We start from the raw sequence: 17,030 nt of genomic DNA, 5'->3' as shown, positions 1-17,030 counted from the left end.
TATTCTAGTAATATTTTTAGTTCACCCTTTCATGTGCTGCTTTAGTTATATATATGTTAGACCTTTTGATATTGTCCCACAGTAACTGAGATCCTACCTGTTTTTTATTCTTTTTTCCTGCTGTGCTATTATTTGGCTCTTATTTTCATGTTTCCATATTAATGGATCTTTTAAAAATCTATGGATTATTTCTTCTGCATTGGCATATGTACTATTTATTAGTCTGATCTGTTACATTTTTTATATTTCTGAATTTTACTTTTCATCTTTTGTATTCCCACTCTGTTCTGTTTTGTTCTTTTTTTCTTTCTCTTTTCTCTCTTAATTAAGCATGTGTTCTTATGTAAATGTTTGAAGATATTTATAATAATTTAATGCCCTTTCCCTCCTCATTTCTCCTTCATTATGAGGTCTGTTGACCAATTTTTGTGCTGGCTGTGGCTAACATATTTTTTGGTATGTCTTTTTTTTTTTTTAATCCTTGCCTGAGGATATTTTTTCCCCATTGCTTTTCAGAGAGAATGGAAGGGGGGGGGAGAGAGAGAGAGAGAGAGAGAATAGGAAAGAGAGAGAGAAACATCGATGTGAGAGAGACACATCAATTGGTTGCCTCCCGCACTCACCCCAACCAGGGCCGGGGATTGAGCCAGCAACTGAGGTGTATGCCCTTGGCTAGAACTGAACCTGGCACCCTTCAGTCTGAGGGCTGACACGTTAACCACTGAGCCAAAGCAGCTAGGGCAGTATGTCTTTTAATTTTTGATTGATTTAATGTGTTGTTAATTTTACTTTTGGTATGTTGAATTTTTTTCTGTCTTTAAAGAATGTTACCCTTTGTTTTGATTGGCAATTACTTGTAGATGAGCTTGATCCTTTCAAAGCTGTTTTTAAGCTTTGTTAAAGTGAATTTAGAGAAGTCTTTATGCTAGGGCGAATTTAATCCTACTATTAAGGTTATGACCCTTTTGGGGTCTATACTGAATGTTCCAAGTCTTCAACAAGGACTCTCCACTGTGGTTGAGTTGGAACTCAGACATCTCTCAGCCTTGTGTGACCTCTGGGAAGTCAGCCTCCTAACAGTTGTTCTTTGCCTGTCTTTGTGGAGTTTCACCCTATGCATCTGCAACTTAGTATTAAGTCAAATACTGAAGGCATCCCATAAACAGTTCTGGAATTCTTTCCCTAAAAAGCCTGCTTTCTCTATTTCTGTTGCTTGATCTAACTGAACTCTGATCTCTGTCTTTTCAGTTCAGAGAGACTGCTATGCTTTACTTGGAATCCCTTTCACTGTACTGCATTCTGGAAAGTGTTTCCTGGTAGAAAGCCAGTAACCATATAATTTACCTTTTTGTTTCACTCCTCTCAGAGCTTGCAGTCAAGTGTTGCCTCTTGTCTAGTGTCTGGAAATGAATTATATATTTTTCCAGTTTTGCAGGTGTTTGTGACAGGAAGATAAATCCTGTCCCAGTTATTCTATCATTGCTCAGAAACAGAAATTGATCTCAAATTTGCATACAGCAAGTTTAAAAAACAATTTGGTTTAAATTTTGTCATTGTATTATGGCCAATATTGTGACATCATTGTAATTTTTATTAAAGTATAGTTGACATATAAAATGTAGGTTTTAAGTGTCCAACATAATGACTCTATATTTATATACTTTATAATGCGATCAATACAATAAGTAACGATCTGTCACTGAACAAAGTTATTAAGATATTATTATGATGATTTTAATATGCTTTTATTCCTTCTTTAGAGAGAGAGGAACGGAGAGGGAGAAAGAGAAACATTGATTAGAGAAACATTAATTGGCTGCCTCCTTCATGCCTCCTACTAGGAATCAAACCTGTAACTCAGGGATGTGCCCTCACCAGGAATTGAACCAGTAACCTCTTGGTGCGTGGTTTGCTCAGCCAACTGAGCCACATCGGCCAGGGCTATTATAATATTATTGACTATATTTCTGGTGCTATAGTAACGTCATTATTTATTGAATTATGACAGCATATACTTGACTCATTTCTGTTCCCCTTTGGAAGAGTTAGTGGGGTCGGTGGAAGATCGTAACCAGTATAGAAATAAGTGAATGGAGAATATGTAATGAAACAGATACAATATCCTAGAGGGTTAGTGGAATTGATAAGAATTTACATACAGTGGAAAAATGAGATAGATTTGGAAGGGTGGATAAAATTTATAGACAGATGGTATTTGGTGGATAGCATTTCAAGTGAAGAGAATAGCACTGATATTAATATATGTAATTCCACTGGTGAGAAGTTTAGAGATGTAGATTTGACCCAAATGGGGAAAACCCTGAAAAGTCAACCTAGAGAAGTGTATAATAGTGGGAAGTTGTGAGCCATTTAAAGTTTTTGAGCAGGAGGATTGAGTGATGCTTTAAAGATCTTATATGAGTTAGGGTGCTGTATCCATTAGGGTCTTCATTTGCAAGCAGAAAAGTGACATTGACTATCTTAAGGAGAAAAGAAATTTATTGTAAGGCTATTAAATTGTTCAGAGACTCAAAGGGAAGGCTGGAGAGCCAGTCTTGGGCAGTTCTTGGGTCTTGGTATCAGCGATGAATTGACAGTCTAAACAGGATGCCATTAGAATGAATGCATACCACTCATTCTCCCCCCCCCCCCAAAACTTGTGTCATTTACTCAAGATTCAGAATCCCTGAAAACAGCATCCTTGGTTTAGCTTGGTTCATGTCCATTTATCTATGGTGGGAGAACCAGGCAGCTTTATAGATAGTCCTGCCTAGGCAGAGGAGAAGTAATTTCCCAAAAGGAAATACAGTACCATTACTAAAAAGTGGGGATAGGTGCTGAGAATTTAACAAGTAACTAGAGGGGTACATTATAATGGATTAAAGGGGAAAGACTAGAGGTTGGAATGCTTGTTTGGGAGGCTTTTTTTGCTCTAGGACAGACAAGAGGTAACAGACTGTACCTCTGTACCTGTGTGGTAGTGGCTGTGTGATGGGTAGTCAGGGTTTTGATGTGAAAAACACTGTGGAGGTAGAATCTGTCCAAACTTAGTATCACCTGTTTCTTATTCCCTCAAATACCCAGATGACTCCAAAGTGCCTATGTGACTGGGAGAAAGTTGATGAAGTATAGTAGAAGCCTGGCCCTCTTACTTACTAGCTGTGTTATGGTGAGCAAATTGCTTAACTTCTCTGAGCCTCAAATATAGTTAGTGTTGATAGTTATTTTAGAACAGTTGTGAGAATTAAATAAAATAAACAAAATGCCTGCAATATTACAAGAATTTAATGAGTGTTAATTCCCTTCATTATTAAACAGAAAAACAGGGAAGATTTCTTTTGATTGTTTTTGTTAGGAGGTGCTATGTTTTGTTACTTCTGAATACTTGGTACTAATATTTAATGCCTTTATGTTTGGGGATTTTAAGGAAATGGAAAGCATTTTGGATTAAAATTACTTTTAGATTTAGGATTTTAAAAATATGTCTTTTATAATTTTAGACTTACAGAAAAATTACAAAGATAGTGCAGAGAGTGCTCACATACCTTTCCCCCAGCTTCCTCTAATGTTAAGATTTTGAATAACTGTGGTATATTTGTCAAAACTAGAACACAACACTATTAACTAAATTACTGACTTTATTCAGATTTATCCAGTTTTCCCATTGATGTCCTTTTTTCTGTTCCCAAGATCCAGTTCAGGATACTTCATTGCATTTAGTAAATTTAGATTTTTAGTTCCAATTCTGTTACTGATTGTAACCTTAGGCAAGCCATTCAACCCTTCAGACCCTCATGCATAACCTGGCTTACTTAAAGGATATCTAAGGGTGCCTTTGATCTCTTTTTATCTGAGTCTGTTTATATCTGTCAAACAGTGCATCTTTTTTATTTTGAAAGAAAGAAATCTAAGATCTAATCAATGCACCAGATTTTGTTGACAGTAAAATAATTCAATTTTTATCTTGTATTTTTACTTCAGTGTTAAAGTAAAACTATATTGAGATTTGGAGAAACTCACAAGAGCTTATCTTCCATTTGAACAAAAATGACAAAAAGGGCAGGGTTCGTTTTGACTCATTCTGTCTCTAAATATTAATAAATTGTCTATCAGTTGTGTGATGATTGGAAGGAAATCCATAAACCATGTGTATTGCTAAACTGGGGTATCTGCCTTTTCTTTTGAGAATACTAGGGAGGGCACAGAACTTAGAAATGTAACTTAAAAGTGGATCTTCATATAGTGGAATTTATATGATGGGGATAATTGAGAGCAGATTATGTGATCCAAAGTAGTCCATATTTTGCTTATTATTAGTTCTTAGCTTTGGGCATGATTTGGTATAGGCTAACTTGTTTATATTTTAAATTGTTGCCTCTTTCACTTCTAAGCTAGATCTATGTTAGGGAGAATATTATATTGGAAATAATCTTTTTTTTTTTTTTTTTTAATATCTTTATTGATTTCAGAGAGAGGAAAGGAGATGGAGAGAGAGAGATGGAAACATCAATGATGAGAGTCATTGATTGGTTGCAGCCCACAACCCGGGCATGTGCCCTGACCGGGAATCAAACCCCGGTCGCCTGGATCCTAGTCGATGCTCAACTGCTGAGCCACGCCCGGCCGGGCTGGAAATAATCTTAAGAGAGTTGTATTTTACCCCTATTCAAAAATTATTGAACAAAACCTGCCAATAGTCTCGGCTTATAATCAACTTCGATTCAATAGTAGATTCAATTAAATAGCTTTGTTACTTTATTAAAAAAAAAAAAGTTTTAATTGATTTTAGAGAGAGGAAGGAGAGAGAGAGAGACAGACAGACAGACAGACACCCCCACACACAGATTGGCTGCCTCCTGCACGTCCCCTACTGGGGATTGAGCCTGCAACCTGGGCATGTGTCTTGACTGGGAATCTAACCAGCTACCTTTTGGTGTATGGAACAATGCTCAACCAACTGAGCCACATGAGCAAGGCAGCTTTGTTACTTTTAAAGACATAGATGTGTAATATTTGATTGACCATTATGTTAATTGATTTTCTTAAATTTACGTTTAATAATTGTGTTAGTTTTCATTATTCTAATCCAGTGACTCTCAACCTTTGACTTACCAAAAAAAGCTGCTTATTAAAATAAATTCCAGATTTCTGTAACACACTTCCAGAAATTCGTATTTAGTTTTTTTGTTTGTTTTGTTTTTCATATTTAGATTTGATGAGGAGCCCAGGAGTATGCTGCTGTTGTTGTTAATCCTCACCCAAGGATATTTTTCCCCCATTGATTTTTAGAGAGAGTGGAAGGGAGGGACGGGGGTGGGGGAAGAGAGAGAGAGAGACAGAGAGAGAGAGAGAAACAGTGATGTGAGAGAGACACATTGATTGGTTGCCTCCCGCATGTGCCCTGACTGGGACTGAGGATCAAACCTGCAACCAAAGTACGTACGTGTCCTTGAATGGGAATCGAACCTGCGACCCTTTGGTGTACGGACTGAAGCTCTAACTGCCAGGCCACACTGGCCAGGGCGGGAGTATGCATTTAAAAAACACACTAGGCGTCCTAGCTGCTTTTGCTCCGTGATTAGAACATCGACCTGCGGACTGAAAGGTCCCAGGTTCCATTCCAACCAAGGGCACATACCCAGTTGCAGGCTCTATCACCAGCCCTGGTCAGGGCATGTGTGGGAGACAGCCAATCGATGTATCTCTCCCTCTCTCTCTCCCCCACTCTCACTGTAAAGCAATGGAAAAAATATCCTTGGGTGAGGATTAAAAAATATAAATAAATAAAATAAAAGCACACTAGGCAATTTTCATGCAGGTGGTTGTGGACCACACTTTACAAAATATGAAAGTGTACCAGAATTTTATATTTTCTCAATTCCTGCTTATTAAAAACCATATTTTTTATAGTTCACCTATGTAATTTCCATATTCTCTCTGACATTGTAGAAAGCCACTAAGGCAGGTACGTTAGGATAGTTCTCCTTTGAAGAATGGCGGAACTGAAAATATACCAAGGGAAAAAGACCACTGAAAAGACAGCAAAAAGAGCTAATCTAAATACAAAATAACAATTTAAAAGCAATTTCTTTTGAATACTGAAGTTAAATATTTCTTTTCTTTTTTGGTAATAAAGGAATTCTTCTTGGCTTACCTCAACTATAATTATGCAAGTTACTGTATATCTACAATGGGAATAGTTATACCAGAAGGAAAGTGTTTTTCTTATTTCCAGATCATATTAATTTGAAACTGCAGTGGTAAATCACTACAGTATTACTTTATACATTTGGGTGTATATATATATATATATATATATATATATATATATATATTTTTTTTTTTTTTTTTTTTTTCTTTTTTAATATTTTTTTATTGATTTCAGAGAGAGGAAGGGAGGGGGAGAGATATAGAAACATCAATGATGAGAGAGAGTCATTGATCAACTGCCTCCTGTACTCCCTGCACTGGGGATTGAGCCCGAAACCCTGTCATGTTCCCTGACCGAGAATCGAACTGCGATCTCCTGGATCCTAGGTCAATGCTCAACGGCTGAGCCACACCCGGCCAGGCTGGGTTCAGATTTCTGACCCACTACTTATTACCTATTGGATTTTAGCAAATCACTGGATTCCTCTGAATCCTGAATTTTACATCTGTAATATGGGGATAATAAAAGTAAACATTACTGTTTGCTGTGTGCCAAGTACTTTGCTAAGTATATTATGTGTAAAATCTTAATCCTTATAACATCTGTACTTAAGACCTACTTAAGTGTAGTACCTTTAAGAGGATAAATTAAATAATAGATGTAATGCACTTAGTACTTAGGACACAATAATAAATGTTACTTACATATTTTTAAAAATTGCATTTATACAGTATAATTAACCTGTTATTAAAGCTTTTGTTGTGGCCACATTCCCATACCATTAATATTCTTTGAAAATGAAAATTTTAATATGGCTTTATAGAAGTTCATCAAATTGATTCACTGATCTCTAGTGATACCATTGATAGACCTTTGGATAATTTCTAATTGTTTTTTCCTTATAAATGATGCTGTTAGGAACATATTTATTATGATTAAATTTTTAAAAAAATTTTTTAATTCCTAGAGGTAGAATTGAGTCAAAAGGCAGAATATTTTTAAGGTCCTTGATACCTACCTAGTCCTGCATTACTTTCCAGAGTTGTGAATCAGTGTACATTCTTATTTCTCATATATCCTTACATGTATATGAGAATGTACCTTTGAGAGCCCAAGGTGTTGCCATTTCAAAGAATCCTTGAAATTTCATTTTCTTAAAAAATTACTTGTTTTAATTGGTGTGGTTTTATTGGTGTAGAGTGAACTTACTTGGTCTATTCCTTTTGAGAATTGCCTATTGATGTTATTTTCTTATTTATTTGTCTGACTTCTTTATTGACATCCTGTATTAGTATAAACTAGTTTGAAAGTATTTTTAGCAGTTTGAGGTTTGTCTATTAATTTTCAGCAGTGTTTTGAGAAAAGTAATTTACATAGGTATTAGCTACTCTGTTTTGTTGTTGGGGTTTTTAATTTATGTTTATAGTTCTTTTCTATTAAGACATAAAAATTTTCAAATTATTTTTTCCATTTCTTAGTTCTGATTAACTCATCAGTCTATCTCTCATTAATTTTGGCATATGATATATAAGGCATAGGAATCTAATTGAGCTTTTTTGAAATAGAAAACCTCGAATTGGGATATAGGTTTTGCATTCTACTTCAGTTCTAATTCATTGAAGGAATGTTGATAAGGACTTTGTGACTGTATCTGGACTTTGAGGAATGGTGTGGTGGATTAGCAATGTCTTCCATAGGTATAGGAGAGGGATATTGAGAGGATAGTGACAGCATTCATATCTGCAATCCTAAATATAAACATTGTTCCAATATCATTTATTGAATATTCTGTTGGAAATACCATCTTGATATGAATTCAGAGTAAAATTGGTTAGTGCACTTAACTTGTTTTGCTGGGTTTTTTTCCCGTTACAAAGGTTATGTAAGCATTAAAACAAATTTAAAAGTTTTCCTACCTTTCTGCTTTGAAGTTTGAAAGTACTCACCAATAAAACTGTCAAGTTTTAAATCATAGTTGGAAGTAGCACTTTGTCACTCTTTCTGTTTATTCTCTTGTGGTTTTCCTACCTGTTGAGCAACTTTTAGTAATTATTTTAAACTGTTGGACTTTTAGGTTGTTTTCAGTTTTTCCCGTTCCCCAACTTTTTATTTTGAAAGACGTAAAATTTATTGAAAAGGTGCAAGACTAGTACAATGAATATCCATTGTACTCTTTGTGAAGATTTGACAATTGTTAACATATATAACATAATAATTATTGCTGCAATACCTATACATACTTTTTAAAATGAACTTTTTAAAGTTAGTTGCAGACAGGACTAAAAACTTTAGCATGCACTGCCTGAGAACAAGGACATTTTCCTAGTAAGTGCAATAAAAAATGCCACAGTCAGGAAATTTAACAATACAACACTCTTATCAAATATACAGCCTATCCAGATTATTCCAGTTTGTCACCATAATGTCTTTTAAAGCTGGGTATCCTCTTCCCCCCAATACAGGGCCATACATTGCATTTATTTGCCATATCTCTTTAGCCTCCTTTGATCTGTAGACCATTTCCCTGTTTGTTTTTTAGTATTTCATGATATTTTAAAGAATTTAGATTAGTTGTTTTGTAGCTAATTTCTGTTTTGACAGAAAATCATCTCTGTAGGTCTAGTGTGGAATTGCAGGTATCTATCTAAGTAGTCTATAAATAGTGTGGAGTTGTAGCTATCTAAATAGTTAGAGTTTTTTTCCTGCCCCCAAAACTTTGACCCAGTAATTTTTTAGAAGAATGTTTCTCAATGTATGCATGAAATTTTGAAAAATTTAGACAAAAAAAATCTTTATCCTTGCAAAGTTGCAACACTTGTAGATTTTGAGTTATATTAAACTTAAAAAAGTCCTGCTTCATTTCTACCTTGCATTTAAGTTCCTGACACTTCCAAGAATGTCCCAATTCTATTGTTTTTTCTTGTTTGTTTTTGTTAATCCTCACCTGAGGACATTTTATCCATTGATTTCTTTTTTTTTTTAGAGAGAGTGGGAGGTGGAGAGAGAGAGAGACATCAATTAAATGGTTGCTCTTGCACATGCCCTGACCTCCTGAGGGTGAAACTGCAACCCAGGTACCTGTCTTTGACCAGGAATTGAACCTGAGACCCTTTGGTATATGGGCGATGTTCTGCCACTGAGCCCCACCTGCCAGGGCTCTATTGGTTTTTATTTGCATTTTAAAAATTCACATGAACTACATTCATTGAAAGCAAAATAAACTAGAAATACTGATAATCAAAATGAAGAAAATAAGTCTGTAAATCCTAGCATTCACACATATACAACTCTCAACATTTTGGTCTATACCCTTCCAAACTTGAGGGAATAAGAGAGTATGTGTGAGAGAAACATTAAAAGAATTTGTGTCATTATAACACTGTGCTGTAGCTTGCTTTTCCCACCTGTAATAGTGATTACATTATTAAACAATGAAAGAATGGAAAAGTAGAGGTGCCATATGATCTTATTAAAGGGAAACAACTGGAAAGAAAGGCTCTTGTCTTATCAGTTAGCATTTAGATACTTATCAGTTACTGTAAATAACTCTTAATGGTTATATCAGTTACTTTTCTAGTTCTCAGAATCTTGATGGTGATAGGGGAGCACGAGAGAGGTGAGTGCTTGTGGAAAGTTGCAAATTATGAAAATACTAAACTTTGTTTATTTGATACTGAGTTTCATGTAAATATTATGGCCTAAAAATGAAATTTTTAAATTTTAACATTTGCTTTTCAAATAGGTAGAACATTTACCATTCAAAAATATAAAACAATGAAAAGTCTCCCTTCCATTTTTGTGTCCTAGGCTCTGGAGTCCCTTCATCAGAGGCCACACTAGTGTTATCAGTTTCCAAGTATCTTTTCAGAGATAGTTTTACTGGTTGAGCATCGACCTATGATCCAGGAGATCGAGGTTCGATTCCTGGTCAAGACACATGCCCAGGTTTTGGGCTCGATCCTCAGTAGGGGGCATGCAGGAGGCAGCTGATCAGTGACTCTCTCTCTCATCATTGATGCTTCTATATCTCTCCCTCTCCCTTCCTCTCTCTGAAATCAATAAAGATACATTTAAAAAAAAAAAAAAAGATTGTTAGATTTGAAGTTCTTTTGAAATTTCATAGAAATATTGTTTTATGCTTATTAAAATTATTTTTTATTTGTAAAAAAATGAATCATGTCTGTTTATAATTGGAGTGATTTTTACCTACCCTTGTGACTATTCTGTAACTACCAATTTGTACTTCTTAATCCCTTCACCTTTTTCACCCAGCCACAGTGATTCAAATTACAGTATAGGAAATATAGTCAGTAATATTATAATGATTATGTATGGGGCCAGGTGCATACTTCAGATATCAAGGGGACCACTCTGTAAAATACATATTGCCTAACCATTATGCTGTGCATCTGAAACTAATACAGAATAATATTGAATGTAAACTGTAATTGGAAAATATAAAAAACACCCTCCCCTCAAAAAAATTTTGAAAGTCTACCCTTACCTAAACTTGTATAAATACAAGACTTAGAAATAAATTAAATAATAGAGTATTTAAGTAGTCATTCAACAAACTCTGTGGGTTTCTTTTTTGTTTTTAATCCTCACTCAAGGATACTTTTTTCCATTGCTTTTTCAGAGTGTGTGGAAGGGAGAGTGAGATAGAGAGAGAAACATCAATGTAAGAGAAACATCAATTGGTTGCCTCCCGCATGCACCCAGACTGGGGCCAGGGGAATCGAGCCTGCAACCGACGTACTTACCCTTGGCTGGAATTGAACCTGGGACCCTTCAGTCTGCAGGCTGACACTCTAACCCCTGAGCCAAACTGGCTATGGCAATAAGCATTTGTTTTGATTGGCTATGTGATACTCTCAAGTTCTGTGAAGGAGCTCCAGAACCTTATGATCTATATAGCATGGGGGCATAAAGCATGTAAACAACTAGAATATATAGAAAAATAAATATTAAAATAGAGATGCAGAATGAAATATATAAAGAGGAAAGAATCACTAATTTCAAATGAAGTTTTTTGCAAACTTCATGGATTTAAGATTTGAAGTCAGATTTAAATAGAATAAATTAGTTAGAATTTGGAGAGGATAGTATTTCAGGTGGCATGGAGGCCTTTGATGAACATTGCTGTGGGTAAGGAATGGGTATGCTAAGAGAAAAGATTGGAAAGGAAGGATCTAGCCAGATTATAGAGTTCTTGAATGCTTTATCTACTGATGTGAATTTTATTTTATAAACATCATTAGTATTATTTGAGTTTTTAAAAAAGTGAGCAGAAATTCTGTGATACTTCTTAATAATTTATTGCCTTAATTTGTACTTAATAAATATTAATGGAAAAATTAGAGAAACAGTATGAAAGATGAATTGGAGAGAATGAAACAAAACAATCCAGATAGGAGGTTAATGCATTAGTTTAATTAGATACAATTAAAATCTGGACTAGGCTATCATCAACAGTGGATAGAGGAGGAGATTCTAGTCTGTTGGATTTACCATTTTATTAGATTGATGTTAAAAGAGAGAAAGAGGAAGGGGAAAAATTCCAAGGTCATACCTAGTTTTCTCCTCAGAGACACAAAGAATAGGGGTGCCATTATCCTGGGTGGGAAATGCGGGATGGATTTGCTGAATAGAATTTCTGGGTCATATGGTAATTCTATGTTTAGCTTTTTGAGGAACTGCCAAATTTTTCCACAGCGACTGTACCATTTTATATCCTCACCAGTAATGCACAAGGTTCCAGTTTCCCCACAGCCTTGCCAACACCTGTCACTTGACTCTTCAATTGTCATCCTCATGGCTGTGCAGTGATATCTCATTGTAGTTTTGATTTGCATTTCCTTAATGAATAATGATGTTGAGAATTTTTCATGTGCTTATTGACCATTTGTATATCTTCTTTGGAGAAACGGCTTTTCAAATCCTTTGCCCATTTAAATAAACCTTTTAAACATTAATTTTATTTGTCAGCTACCTTTGCCCATTTTTAATTGGGTTAACCCAATTAATCATTTGTTATATATTCTAGATACTAGGCCCTTATCAAATATATGATTTGCAAATATTTTCTTCCATTCTGTAGGTTATCTTTTCACGTTGATGGAAATATTAATGGAAAAATTAGAAAAAATGTTTAAGTTTGAAGTGCAGTTTATCCTTTTTTTTAAAAATTGTATGTGCTTTTGGTGTCATATCTGAAAAACTGTTGCCTAATCCAGAGTCATGCAGCTTTTCACCTGTGTTTTCTCCAAGAGTTTTATAGTTTTATTTCTTGGTTTTTGACTTCAGTTTTATATGTGGTGTGAAATAGGGGTCCAAATTCATTCTTTTGAATGTAGATACCCAGTTGTCTCACCAACAGTAGTTGAAAGTGTTGCTGCATTCATCAGTAGTTTCTTCCTCTTTACTGCTGAGAATAGTATTTCATTGTGTGAATATACCACAATTTTATTATACATTTATTTGTTGGTAGACATTTATATTTGCAGTTTTGGGCTATTATGAATAAAGCTGCTGTATACAAGTCTTTGTGTGTGTGTGTGCTTTCATTTCTTTTGAGTAAATGATAACTATTAAGGAAGTGTTCCATCATACAGTAAATGTTTATTTAACCTAATAACTTTCTTTTAAACTGTTTTCCAAAATGGTTGTACCATTTTACACTCCCATCAGCAATGTAATGAGTTCGAGTTCCTCGTGTGCATTTATCAAATTATTTAAAAAATCATGGAAAGTAAAACAATAATAAGTTAAACAAGAATAAACTATGTATTTTGGGAGCTCCCAACTATAAACCTATTTTTGCCCACCCTGTATTTTGTATAATTAATTCTGGTATGGATTCTTTAAAGTAGGATTTTTGTGTGAAATGGTGTGTATTGAATTTGCTAGGTTTTGCTGGATTTTTCTCCACAGGGTTTGTACTGTTTTTATGTTACCACTACTAATGTATGAGAGTATCTCTTCCACCCCACCATCAGCATGTGGTAGATTTTTGCCATTTTGATAGGTACAAAATGAAATCTTAATATAGTTTAATTTGTATTTCTCTTTGAGTGATGTTGAACATAGTTTCATATATTTAATGGTGGTTTCCTTTTTTCCTTTGAACTTCCCATATCTCTGCCAGGTTGTGGAAACTATTAAGGATAGGTTGTTTTCATTTTCTTTTGTTTTTTGAAACTTTACACATTAGGGTATTAACCCTTTATAAATACAAGTTTCAAACATTTTTCCCAAGTTCATTTGTCTTTTTCTTCAGAGTATCTCTTTCCATGACTCCTCTTTCCAAGCTTTCTTTTTAAATATGTCACTTTTTTCCTTATTGTTTGGGATTTGGATCATAGTTAGGGAAGCATCCCTCCTAATTACAGAGGAACTTGCTCATATTTCCTTCTAGTATTTGTATAGTTTTATTTTTTATATTTGTATTTCTGACCCATATGTAATTCTGATGTTCAGTTTGAGGAATAAGGTGTTTCATTTTTTCCCCAAATAGCTGTTGGGGTCTCCCAACAACACTTATTTATGTCAAATCTTATTTTTCTTCATGGATTTGCGATGCATCTTTAAGCCATTTAGCAGTAGTACTTATGTAAGATACGTGATAGGGCTCTAATTTTTGTAATTGTAAAATTATAACATTTTACATTTATTTCTTTAATTAGATGGTAAATTCCAAGATACACATATATGGAGTTTTTTAACTCTCTTTTAGATTATTGATTTATTTGTCCTATTTTTGTTATTCTAGTGATGATGATAATTTTGTGTTATCTTTGGAGATTTGGTAGAGCAAATATTCTAATTCCCTCATTATTTCTTGTTTTTCTGATGTTTTGGATGGTGCTAGCCTTATAAATTTACTCAGTTTTTGACTGTCAACTTTAATATTTTGCATATTATGTATACTATTTGTTCAGTAAATATTTGTGGAAGTTAGATCATTGCTGGCAGTGATATAGAGAGAATAATTACGTATTCCTTTTTAGTTCACCAAATATTTATGTAATATTAACTAGGAGGTAGGGTGTAGGACAGAGAGAGGTAATATGAAAATGAGTGAGAAATGTTGTGCCTACGTGTGTAGGAGAGAGAGTTAAATAATTGCAATATAATACAGTAAATACTGCACGATATTTTGGAGCTTGATGAGAGAATGACCAGTTCTTCCTACTAGAGTTAAGATTTTATGAGCAGTATTGCATTTCATCTAAATCTTGAAAGATTTTGAGTGGGAATTTGTTAAGCAGGTGAGAAAGAAGATGCAAATTATGGAACTAGTTAGAAAATGTTAATATAAAATAAAGGTACAAAATTATTCAATAAGGTCTTGAGTAACACTGAAGGGTTTTTTTAAAGGTAGATTAATTCCATTTTATATGGAATTTTAGTTCAGTCTCCTCACTTTAGGAGTGAGAAGTTAAGTGACTTTCCTATGGTCATATATTCTTGAATCAACTGTATTTGAAGGACTTTCTTCCAAGGATGTTCCAGAGCAGGGAAATTGGTAAAAGTATATGGGGCAGCCTTGAAAGTTTGTTAGAAATGGAATACAAATAACAATTAACAAGTAATGTTTTTATTGCAGTGTAGTGTTAATTCAGGGAGGTACAAAAGACATGTAAATGTGTTTTATTTAGTTACAGAGAGTTTTCTAGCAAGAATTAAAATTGGTTCAGTGACTTCACTAAAAATGAGGCAGCTGCTTAAAAGTTATATAAGGACCTCGGGGAGAGTTGGCTAGAGCTTTATTTTCCTTAGAAGTCTAGTCAAGTCAGTTTTGGAGCTTTTTTTAAAAAAATGGTGAATTTAAGCAAGTTAAAATGGCTAACATTTATTGTAGTGCTTAGTATGTCAAAATATTAGTCTACCCTTACATTTAGTAACTCATTAAAGCCTCACAACTACTGTATGAGGTAGGTTATTTCATTTTACAGATTAGGAAAATGATGCTACCCAAGTCACAGCTTATAAATAGTGTTGTCAGAATTCATATCCTGGTAGTGTCATTCCGGAACCCAGCCTTTCAATTATGAGAGTCATTTTTTAAATTGGGTAATATGATACAAAGGAACTGGTAACAGAACTACTAGGGAATTTACTGGTTATCTGTAGTGTCTACTTATCTAATGAATCAGATATGTTAAAGGCCATATTTTGTGTGAATCAAGTTTATGGGCGAAACAGTTGTCTGTTTTAAATTTATTACTTTCTCCCATTGCATTTTTTCTTTTGAATGTCTGTGTTAGAGTTGACTAAATACTGGCATATGGTAATATGAAAGGAAAAGAAGGACATCTTACTGCATTAAACCTTTTGTGTATTTTCTTATATTTGAAGATCATTAATAGATGGGACTCTTCCTGTTTATAGAAACATACTATGGGTACATCTTGAATTGTGCATGTTTTTAATAGTCTGTGTATTAAATTATCTCCTACTGATGGGCTCCCTGCATCAGGATTAGGTAAATAATTTAAGTACTGATACAGAAAATCTTTCAGTATAAAAATATTTCATTTTATAGGTGTACATATAGTATATACTTATATGCTATCTATAGTAGGAATCCTTTTTTTTTTTAAGCATCACAGGTGATTCTGATAATGAACCAGGTTTAGGAACTACTGTACTAGTAGACCACACTTCCTTCTCAGTGAATTTCTAGACCTGAGATAATTTTGTATGGGCTGTTAGAAAATAATCTTACACTTATTGTTTTTAGCAACTTTTGCTTTCCCTGACTTTTTTCTTTTCTTTTTTCTCTACAATAGTTTATGCCATCGTGGCTTCATTCATACAGATGAACCAAGGATTGGGATAGCAAGTATAAAATTAGAATCAAAAAGCTGATTGCCCAGCAGGATGCCATCAACTAACCGAGCAGGCAGCCTGAAGGACCCTGAAATTGCAGAGCTCTTCTTCAAAGAAGATCCAGAGAAGCTCTTCACAGATCTCAGAGAAATTGGCCATGGAAGCTTTGGAGCAGTGTATTTTGTAAGTGTTAAAGGCTTAATGTCACTGAGCAGCATTTACTTAATATTCAATCCTGGCAGAGTAAAAAACAATATAAAGAGATATAGGCCATAGTTCATTTTACATTTACTTGCATAGGTGTGTGTGTATAATATGAAAGTAGATACTTTAATTTATTGAGCTTCTTGGATTATTGACAAATGGGAAAGAATATTTAGCTTTAACTTACATGTTTAGAAATTTTAGCACACTGTTTTTAGGAATCTTAGCACTTGTATTGCTATAGAATTAAACAGTGCAGAACACTGACTTCTGTAAAGTCCTATACAGAGTTAATTTTAGTGTTGTGAAAATCTAGGATTATTATTTGGAAGAAGGATATGAACCAGAATCTTTTTTTCTTCTGTGTGTATGTGTGTACTTTATGCTAAAAAAAATGAAATAACCATTTTAAAGTATATAGTTTGTGGCATTCAATATACTCACAATGTTGTACAACTGTTACCACTGTTTTCAAAAGGTTTTCATCACCCCAAACAGAAATTCTGTATCCATTAGCAATAACTTTGAATTTCCCCTCCACCCAGCTCCTGGTAACCTCTCTAATCTACTTTTTTCCTTTATAATTTGCCTATTCTAATATTTCATATAAATGGAATCATACTTGTACTTTCATGTATAGCTTGTATCTCTTATAATGTTTAGCATCACTTCACAGATCATCCACACTGTAGCATCTATCAGTAGTTCATTCCTTTCTATAGCTGAATAATATTCCATTCTGTGTATATACCATGGTTTGTTTATCCATTCATCTGTTGATGGACACTAAATTGTGTCCACCTTTTGGCTATTGTGAATAAATGCTACAGTGAACATTGGC

At 34.3% G+C, this 17,030-nt stretch overlaps 1 protein-coding gene across 2 annotated transcripts in view; it reads left to right on the top strand.

The window, feature by feature from the left end:
- The window catches only part of TAOK1 (TAO kinase 1), a 112,513-nt gene that overhangs the window by 17,080 nt on the left and 78,403 nt on the right, over positions 1 to 17,030 (top strand). The window contains exon 2 of one of the 2 annotated variants that reach the window (XM_016201952.2): positions 15,946 to 16,168. In XM_016201952.2, the coding sequence (XP_016057438.2) occupies positions 16,037 to 16,168 (132 nt within the window). In that variant the 5' untranslated portion in view covers positions 15,946 to 16,036. Of the gene's footprint in view, positions 1 to 14,887; positions 16,169 to 17,030 lie in introns of those variants that run through there. The other variant, XM_016201953.2, reaches the window with a different exon arrangement.

This window comes from Miniopterus natalensis, chromosome 17, assembly GCF_054644295.1.
Source record: "Miniopterus natalensis isolate mMinNat1 chromosome 17, mMinNat1.hap1, whole genome shotgun sequence".
Lineage (NCBI taxonomy): Eukaryota > Metazoa > Chordata > Mammalia > Chiroptera > Miniopteridae > Miniopterus > Miniopterus natalensis.
Note: the sequence above shows the minus strand (reverse complement) of the source record. Positions and strands in the feature narration are given on the sequence as shown.